Source organism: Osmerus eperlanus, chromosome 2 (assembly GCF_963692335.1).
Source record: "Osmerus eperlanus chromosome 2, fOsmEpe2.1, whole genome shotgun sequence".
In the NCBI taxonomy this organism is placed as follows: Eukaryota; Metazoa; Chordata; class Actinopteri; order Osmeriformes; family Osmeridae; genus Osmerus; species Osmerus eperlanus.
Window position 1 is genome coordinate 3,095,531 of NC_085019.1, and position 9,452 is coordinate 3,104,982.

General features: G+C 44.7%; 1 protein-coding gene across 1 annotated transcript in view; it reads left to right on the forward strand.

The window, feature by feature from the left end:
* Window positions 1-3,849, forward strand: part of st8sia6 (ST8 alpha-N-acetyl-neuraminide alpha-2,8-sialyltransferase 6) — a 5,081-nt gene extending 1,232 nt beyond the window's left edge. The window contains exons 3-7 of the mRNA XM_062446422.1: window positions 26-103; window positions 1,082-1,226; window positions 1,507-1,622; window positions 1,716-1,808; window positions 1,930-3,849. Of these exons, the coding sequence (XP_062302406.1) occupies window positions 26-103; window positions 1,082-1,226; window positions 1,507-1,622; window positions 1,716-1,808; window positions 1,930-2,407 (910 nt within the window). The 3' untranslated portion in view covers window positions 2,408-3,849. The remainder of the gene's footprint in view (window positions 1-25; window positions 104-1,081; window positions 1,227-1,506; window positions 1,623-1,715; window positions 1,809-1,929) is intronic.
* Window positions 3,850-9,452: the final 5,603 nt, after the last annotated feature.

Consider the following 9,452-nt stretch of genomic DNA (forward strand, 5'->3'; position numbering starts at 1 on the left):
GTGCCACTGGTGTGTGTGTCCTCAGGAACAACGTCACCGACAAAGTGGTGGAACGTTATTCTCACGTCTGGAGGAAACAGGAGGACAATTCTAAAAAGTTCAGGTGAACCAATAAGATACATAAATACACACAATGAAACTCTGTAAGCCAACCAAACATCGCATAGAGTCTGCCGCTGCCGCCTCTGACTGGACAAATTCATTTCCATCCCTGCCTTCAAAGAAACCATTTCACACATCCTCACTGAACCCTGTTAATGCTTTCTCATCTTTTAACCCCTCCCTTGAGTATCTTGTTGTCTATTCATCCCCATGGTTTGTCCTTTGTCTGTTGGCAACTGCCTAGTTTGTCCTACTTGTACTTATGTTGCCTGCTTTGTTTTCTCCTGCCTGTATCCTTTGTTCATACCTGCCAGGGTCAGCCTGTGTCTTGCTTGTGGTTGTTGTAAATAATCTCTGCGTCTTGCTTTGTGCTTTTAACATTTGTATCCCCCCTGACTACCCTATGCCCTGCTTTGATTAACCTGCTTGTTTTTTGGAGTTGCTTTTTTTGGTGCTTTTTTCCTGTATGTCTGTATTGCTGTGGTTGTGTGCTGTTGTGCTTTTGATCCAGATTTCTTTTCCTTAGCCCCCTTCCCCTCTCCCTCAAAAAGCTTGTGCTTTTGCCCAGGCCATCACTGGAAATAAGAATTTGTTCTTAATGATCGTTGCCTGTGTAACTGAATCCTTGGAGCTGATGCCTAAAGCACTAGGTTACCCACACAGCAAACAATTGCCTCCAATACTACTACTACTTAAACCAGCCTCATTAAGGAATGAGTGCCAGCTGTGAGTTACCTAGAAGCTCCTGGGTCCTAGAGCTACCCGGTTACAATTGGTGAAATAAAGGTTAAATAAAATAGAGATCTCTGCTGGGTCTCAATTCATCTATGATGAATTTCCCTCACTCGATCTCTGGATTCGTAGAAATGAGAATGTTTTGGTCACGTTTGTCACTGTCACCATACAGTGTTCGTGTGTCCATAACGATAAGTATGGCTGGTCGTGTTGTTGTCAAGAAAGGCTTGATTGTTGTTTCCAGATCCCTGCTCAGCAGCCGTTGTCATGGAGTCACCAAGGCTGTGGTCACCCAGGCCAACACTCCCCTGGGGTCGAAGATGGTGTATGATGGTGAAAAGAGAAAACCTCTCCAGGTTACCCCTGAACTCTTCAGCACGTTTGTTAAGGTTCGCAGCTTCTTCCTAGACATTTACATTTAGTAGACGCTCTTATCCAGAGCGAATTAAGTAAGTAAGTACAGGGACATTCCCCCGAGGCAAGTAGGGTGAAGTGCCTTGCCCAAGGACACAACGTCAGTTGGCATGACCAGGAATCGAACTGGCAACCTTCGGATTACTAGCCCGATTCCCTAACCGCTCAGCCACCTGACTCCCTAGACATACCAGGTGGTTGGGTGGGTGAAAACACATGTACCATAATGTGTATCTGTGTATGTTTTACATACAGGAACATCCATTTGCATCCAATACAACTTGGGATACCTGTTCTGTTGTTGGCAACGGCGGAATCCTGACCAATAGCAGCTGTGGAGAGAAGATAGACTCTGCTCAGTTTGTTATCAGGTGTAAGATCATTTCCTGCATGTACTTGTTTTCAAAATGTCCAATGGTAATTATAAAAAGTGACACTGTAAACCTGTCGGTTTTCTCTCCCAGGTGTAACCTGCCTCCTTTGGAGAACGGTTATGAGAGAGATGTCGGCAACAAGACGGACCTTGTGACAGCCAATCCCAGCATTCTGTTGGAGAAGTGAGTGGAACGAGCCCAGTGGAGCCTACAGAAACATACCCTCTGCTCCACAAACATGTCCACTGACGCTTGATGTGTTTCCTTCTCCTCCTTCGTCCCACCCTGGGGGGGGGCGTCTCAGGTACGGGGCTTTACTGGAGCGCCGTCGACCCTTCGTGGAGAGCTTGCGTAGCTACGGCGACTCCCTGATCCTCCTGCCGGCGTTCTCCTACGGCCACAACACGCCCGTGTCCCTGAGGGCCCTCTACACCGTCCAGGACTTCGACAGCCCCTCGCGGCCCGTCTTCCTCAACCCGGAGTACCTCCAGAGCCTGGCCCGCTTCTGGCGCTCCCAAGGCCTGAAGTCGGTGCGTCTCAGCACGGGGATGATCGTGGCCAGTCTGGCCCTGGAGTTCTGCGCCAACGTGGATCTGTTTGGCTTCTGGCCCTTTAGCCAGCACCTGGACGGACACCAGCCCCTCACCAATCATTACTATGACAACAGACAGGCCAAGAAGACTATCCACGCCATGCCTGCCGAGTTTGACCACCTGCTGAAGCTCCACAGTCAGGGTGTGTTGAGGATACACCTGGGCGAGTGTGCACCACCCGGCAGGTAGGCAGCACCCGTCACCTGAACCAAGCCCACCGTAGGTGACACAGCAGAGGCATGCCGCACCCGCTTCCAGCCTCACCTGGAAGACCTCCCAATCATTCGCAATGTCTCTGCTCTTCATTCAGTGTTAAACCAAACGGATATGGTACAGGTCTAGCGTTTGTCACAAAGACTCTGTACTTGCAGATTAAGTGTAGTGAAGAAGGATTGTGAATTTCAGCACTTAAAGAATTAGTTCCTGGTGTGTTTTTGCTGAGCAGGCTCATCGACGGCCAAATGATTTGCACTGAATTCTTAATGGTAGCAACAGTCAGAAATGTCATCTTAATGAAGGTCTTGTACAACGAAATAGCTGGATGTATACATAGATAGACATCATATACTGTATAAATATGCAGTTGTATTTATTGTGACTGTTCCAGCTGGAATCTGGAGCCTGCGTTTTGTGTTCAGTTTGAAAGCTATTCTAGTTCATATGGTGTCCATACTGCAGAGAGGGCAACTTAGTGCCACATGTGAATTACAATGGCCATATACTCTACCATGCTGAGCCTTTAAGATGCAACTGAATGTATGTTGAGTTGCACAAGCAACAGACATACTCTCTCCTGACTGTTATGTTCAGACCGGTTTTCCAGTGCCAGTTGTGACTCAATGTAACCTATGTTAACTATGAAATAGTGTCTCACCCGTGGCCTTTTTTAACAAATACACGACGATTCGAAACATTTCACACATTTATGGTAGTTCCAATGGTTTCTGTTGCCGCCCGTGCTGTATTCATCTGACAGAACTGGATGTAGCCCAGAGATCAACTGGGCCTGAGCCTCAGGTCTGGGTCTCTCTGCTGCGTCTCCGGACCCTCTGAGCAGGGGCTCTCTGAGGACTTCACACAGGGATCAGGACACGGGTCCAACCTGATACGAAACAGGAAGAGACAGAGCGGAGACAGAGCGGAAGACAGACCCTTTCCTGGGGTTGCCGCGGTAACCGGCTTGTGAAGGTTACAAGTGACACGTTTTGACCTTAAATGCTCCCCCCCCCCCGCTGTGACCATGGCAACAGGGCAGGAGTTGTTGCTCTGACAAAGTGACATCAGCACAACAAAGTGAAACGACGGGGGGGTTGGGGGAGAGTTGAAAGATACATCAACAGCCCTTTGCTCCAGGAACAGTTTACATTCTTTGGCTGAAGCCAATTCAGTTTTCTCTAAGCGGGTGGTAGCATGTGTCTGCCACAAGAATAAAAGTGGATTCTCTTGTTGTTGAGTGAAGTTTCATGCAACTACAAATTGCCTTAACATACAGACTGTCGGACTGTTTAAAATGTGCTTGTTGTCCAACAGTCAACTATGAAATCATGATGTGAATGTCAATTTCTGATTATCTGAACAATTAGGAAAGATTCAAAAGCAGATTCAGTGAATAAACATGGTCTTTAACTAGATTTCCCTGTCCTCAGTGAGATCACTGGTTAGAAATATAACCCTTGTTGTGGCCGAAAACTGTATGAAACTAATAAGCTGAACTATCTGATTGTCCTTAGATGAACTATCACTGAACTGATTATCCTTAGATGAACTCACGGACTAAGGACTGAATGGTTACCTTAGATGAACTGTCACTGACCAAAGGTTAAGACCCAAGTAACCAGGAGACATGGAGGCCATAAACCCATATAGATAGACAGCTTTAGTTGGACTCTCGAACTTGTAGAACAACCCCTGCCCTAAAAGTATGAACTAATATGCAATAACAAGGTGTTTCTGTCTACTCAAGATTAGGTAAGGGCAGGTTGTCTAAAGTGTATAAAACGATATCCTGTCTATTGCTCTGGGTACTCTATGCCAGCCTCTGTGCCTTGCAATCTCTGCCAGGCACTCTCTACCATGCACGCTATGCCAGGGCTTTCACCGCGGAAAGCCTACTGTCTGTATCTTTGATGAGAGAGATAAAAAAAAGAAGTTGCATTTGAACTTAAAGAAACTAACCTGACTGTCGTCCCTCCTTGAAAGCAACCTTTCTGAAACTGCCCACAACACCCTAATTTGATCAGAATTGTGATCTCATATTCTCATGTTAGGCTCTTGAAGTCGTGTGTCAAATCTATGGCCAACATCTACCACTAGAATGCACTATTTCCTTGTCAATGAGTGACAGCTTTACATTAAATGTAGGTTAGTCATAAGGCACCCTAATATGTCTGTATTTTGAAGGGATTGATGTTACTGTACCTGACAATGCAACCTGAGAATGTACAATCTTACATAACATGTACAACAAATGTAAAACACGTGAAATATATTTTTGCAATTCCAATAATGAAGGCTTTGGATCATTATAATTCCAATCCCTGCAGGTGATATTTTTACATTTCTAAACCTCCCTGTGTAACCTATCGTCCGTTGCTATATTCATTCATACAATCTGAAGTGCTGTCAAATGAGTAACCAATAAGTCTCAGGGAGTCAGGTGGCTGAGTGGTTAGGGAATTGGGCTAGTAATCCGAAGGTTGCTGGTTCGATTGACGTTGCCAAATGACGTTGTGTCCTTGGGCAAGGCACTTCACCCTAGTTGCCTCGGTGGGGAATGTCCCTGTACTTACTGTAAGTCACTCTGGATAAGAGCGTCTACTAAATGACTAAATGTAAATGTGAAAGTCTCCGTACCGTCCAGTTACGTAGCCTATTTCTGTTCTCCTCCAGCCGCAGGGTTTCCCACAATTACTGGCCGAGCCAGGCAGGCTAACATCTGGTTCCTGTTCCTGTGAGCAGAGGGCAGAGGCCCCACCAGGAGGGCCGAGGAAAGAACTGGTGCCTCTCTATCTTCTTCATCCCGAATAGAGGGAGAGAGGGAGAGGGAGAGAGAAGGGACACACACTCCATGTTCAGACATCAGGGAGGCGTTATGAGAGGCATTGCATCCGGTCGGTTGGGCCACCACAGTCTGCCTTGGCATGTTGTTTTCACGCGTTGTGTCGGACGTGACCTGATTGTAACTCCAGCTGCTGCGCTCTGCTCAGTCCAACCGGGCGTACTCTCAAGGGTACTATTGGATTTCAGGGAATTGCAAAAACACACCGAATCGTTCCCTTTATTTTCTCTCCCTAGTATTCCTCTGGTACGTCGTCTGTTTTCTCACTAATGAGGAGGAGAAACAGAACAGGGAAACTGCGGCTGGGTTAGAGTTAATTGCATTTCTAACTGCTGACATTAGTGACATGATATTGACAGTCTGCAAACTGATTTGATGAGCGTGTTCTATTCTGTCATGTATAACGAAAAATGATGCCTTGGTGTGTGTATTGTTCCTGCTCTTGTGGCTACAGCTACTGGGCTCTCTGTTGATGCCGATTGAGGCCCATTGGATTCGAACGTCTTCAAAACATTTGCACATTTAACTGTCTCAAAATGAACTGCCAAACCACCAAACAAACATGACAAGGTTGACATGAGTAGGTGTGACAGGTCTGCCTGGCCTCCTGTGTGACTCCTGTTAGTGACACAAGATCAGCCTGTACCACTGTAATCCTCCTGATAGGACAGCATAGACCCGTCCTCTCCACCAATCAAAATCAGACAGAAGTCATATCCTGACAGTGCCTGGACAGTACGACATCGCCACAGTCCATGTCGTCCTTCATTTGTTCTTGTGCTACACGCTTCTACAGACAAACACAAGGCAGACATGTTTCGGAATCATTTTATTACGTACTTTGTATTTCTGATTTATTTTCTTAACAAAATATCCCTACCGACATGCATCTTGGATTTATTCCTCAAACCTAGAAAAAAAAAAGAAACAAAGTTTCCAAAAATGGAAAGAAGAATTGTACATATCTGGGGATACCAGAATGGCACTCTAAGAAACATCATCGGATTTCACAAAAGCCATAGAAAAACACATAAATGGACAAATACATACTTCAAAAAGAGCAATAGAGCTTGTGGCTCAATGGCTGCTGGCTTATGATTAAATCCCAGAAGGGTGACTGAGAACAATTTATGGAAAATAAATAAGCATATCCATAGACAGAGTATTCCCTGTGTATTAAAAAAGCATTTATCCACACAGACGTCCACAGACACAAACCGGAGGCGTGGTATCCCTGATGGAACCCACTTGACAGGACAGTACTTTATACAGTCTGATAGGAGAACATTTGTATTTTTTCGTTTTCAATCCTGGGCTGACATCCACAGACTGAGTTTAGAGGAGAATGTGTCCAATTTAGTGTCGCAAGCTTTCACTCGCTTTCCAACGGGTGAAAGACCACAAGGGTCGATCACAAAGCATTACGTCTCCTGCTGTGATGAGAAGTGCTGGAAAGGCGTTGTGTCACTTCTGAAGCTTTGCTGAATAACTTTTCCTCCCACTTACAGCCCCTTTCACCAATCATCCCCATCACCCCTCCTCCTCCTGATGCCGACAAAGTCATTAAATAAATGGATAGGTTTGTACCTACAATAAACTGCAGAGTGTGTGTAGTGCATGGGAGGAGGAGGGATAAAGAGAGAGAGAGTGGATAATCATGCTAATTGAATCATGGGCTCATTTGGTATGTTTCTTCAGCAAAGAGACATTCTGTCTCTACTTTAAAGAGGGCCAGTGATGAATAGAAATGGGTGGAGCAGATCGAAATATGGATATGCCGGTCCCAAAGGGACAGTGTTGACCTATAATTTGGAAGAATGCCCAGATTTACACACACACGCACCCACACTCACACGTACATACAATGCGCAACGTATGATTTGAGGTTCCCTAGTCGGGGACCCACATGTGGAGCAGATGAGGCTCACAAGCATCCCTGCTCCATGACTTGACCTTAAAGTGGAAACTGTTCCACTGAGGGCAGCTGCCCTCCAGTGAACCAAGTCCTCCTCAACCTAAATGCCCCTAAAGACCCCAGGGTCCAACATTCACTCTTACCCTGGTAATTTGTTTATCTTTATTAGATGTATTCTCAAAGTAGCAGAAAATACTTTATAGAAACAAGAAAAGTAATGTTTTCTCTTGGGCTAAATTTAATGAGGTTTGATCACCAGGGGAAATATAACAAAGGGAAATTGACATTGGGGTACTTTAAGTAAATAACCTGCGGCTTGCAGGCGATGGAGCACCATCGCTGTCGTCAGTGCCGATCACTGCCAGAGAAGCTGACTGAAGTACTTCTGCTGATTTATGTCTGTCTGGGGCTAGCTGCCTCATCAGCCGGACTTCCAGCACTCAGCAGGAAAGGCTCTGAGCAAGCTCTAAACTGCACTGGAGTACTGTGCTACAGTTTGACAATGACACAATTTTTGCGAGAGATATAAATATAATCTCTGAACAAAATCATGACCGGGAAGCATCGAGCTCTGTGGACCTAAATGAAGGAGGCCTAGATTGCAAAATGAATTTTCATCTATTTGAAAAGCTACCATTGAGCCGAGTTGAGAGTGATTTGGCAGTATTTCCTTTGTTCCCAAACCTGGCTAGTTCTCCTATGCACAGCTGTTCAGCAGCACTTCTCACAAAAGCTCGGGGAGAATAGTAGTGATAGAACTATTTAATAAGACACAGCCCTAGGGACTGGCACATGGGAAATACACATTACTCATCATACAAGAACAATTTTGGCAAATATCTTTTCTTTACAATATCTATTTCTTTACTATTTCTTTACATGATGTACAGTAGAGTTTGCTAGAAAAATATACTTTTTTTTTTAACAATTTGAAGGCAATGGGGAAAAAAACATCAATGATGTAACAAATTATCTTATTAAAAACATTTGCCATCCTTGTTTGAAAATAATTTACATAAAAAAAGTTATAAAAAAACACTGTTTTGAACATAAAAAATTGATCCAATTCAACCTCTGATAAATCAAACCTTTCAAATCACATGTACACATGATACAAAAACGAGGGACTTTTACAAAACAAATACAAAGGGTCGGTCTCACATCGACTAGTTTACTTGTTTCAGGATCAGAGTAGTATGGCCACAGCATTCCAAAGATAGAGGACAACTTAGCTGCATAGTACAATACTTGGGCAGTGATGCCTTCATCACACAAACAGTGATCGGTCTTTAAATCATAATGGGAACTGAGACCCATCACAACATTTGACAGAGGAGACAGACAGGCAACTCTACCTTGTTCCAAATTCGATTATTTTTATTGAGAGATTCTGTTAGATTCCCTAGATCTTTTTATAAGGAAATCTTTGTAAAGAAAATGACTGATATTGTCTATGGTAATATTGTACCTGGAGATGAGCTGTTTACCGTGATCTCAGTCAGGTCAGGAGTCAGGTGGCTGAGCGGTGAGGGAATCGGGCTGGTAATCCAAAGGTTGCCAGTTCGATTCCCGGTCATGCCAACTGACGTTGTGTCCTTGGGCAAGGCACTTCACCCTACTTGCCGGGGGAATGTCCCTGTACTTACTGTAAGTCGCTCTGGATAAGAGCGTCTGCTAAATGACTAAATGTAAATGTAAATCTCATCACACAGTAGATTTCCACTTCTTGGGCAGAAGGTTATGGTTATCGGCTCCTTGCCCGATTTCTACGAAGCCGCTCGACTTGTATTCTGCCTGATCTGTAAAAATCCCAAAGCAGGTTGTCAGAATTGACCGGAGACCTTATGGATCAAAATACTCAGGCCAAAGGCTACCTCGTGCATCAGAACAAGGACTCTAAGTGGCAGAAGTGACACCTTAGGACAGAGACAGGCTTAGCTGGTGGTGCTACTATAGCTGTGAGCAACTACTCCAAAATAGATTCAATGAAGTGTTAACATAAAATACCACTAGGGGGCATTCAACAACCAGGCAGAGAGAACACCAGTTGATGTTTGCAAAGTCTGTACCAAAGTCATGAAGACCCAGAGACTGAAAGAGTCAAACGTAAAGAAAGTGAAGAGTGCAGGTTCAGAGGCTTTTGAAGAACTACGATTTAGGGATTCTTCTTCAAATATGACAATGATCTCAAGATGTAGATGAGTTAGCATCATGAACATTTTGCTCCTCCACTCCAATTCCAGAGCAGAAGTTGGTGTGGC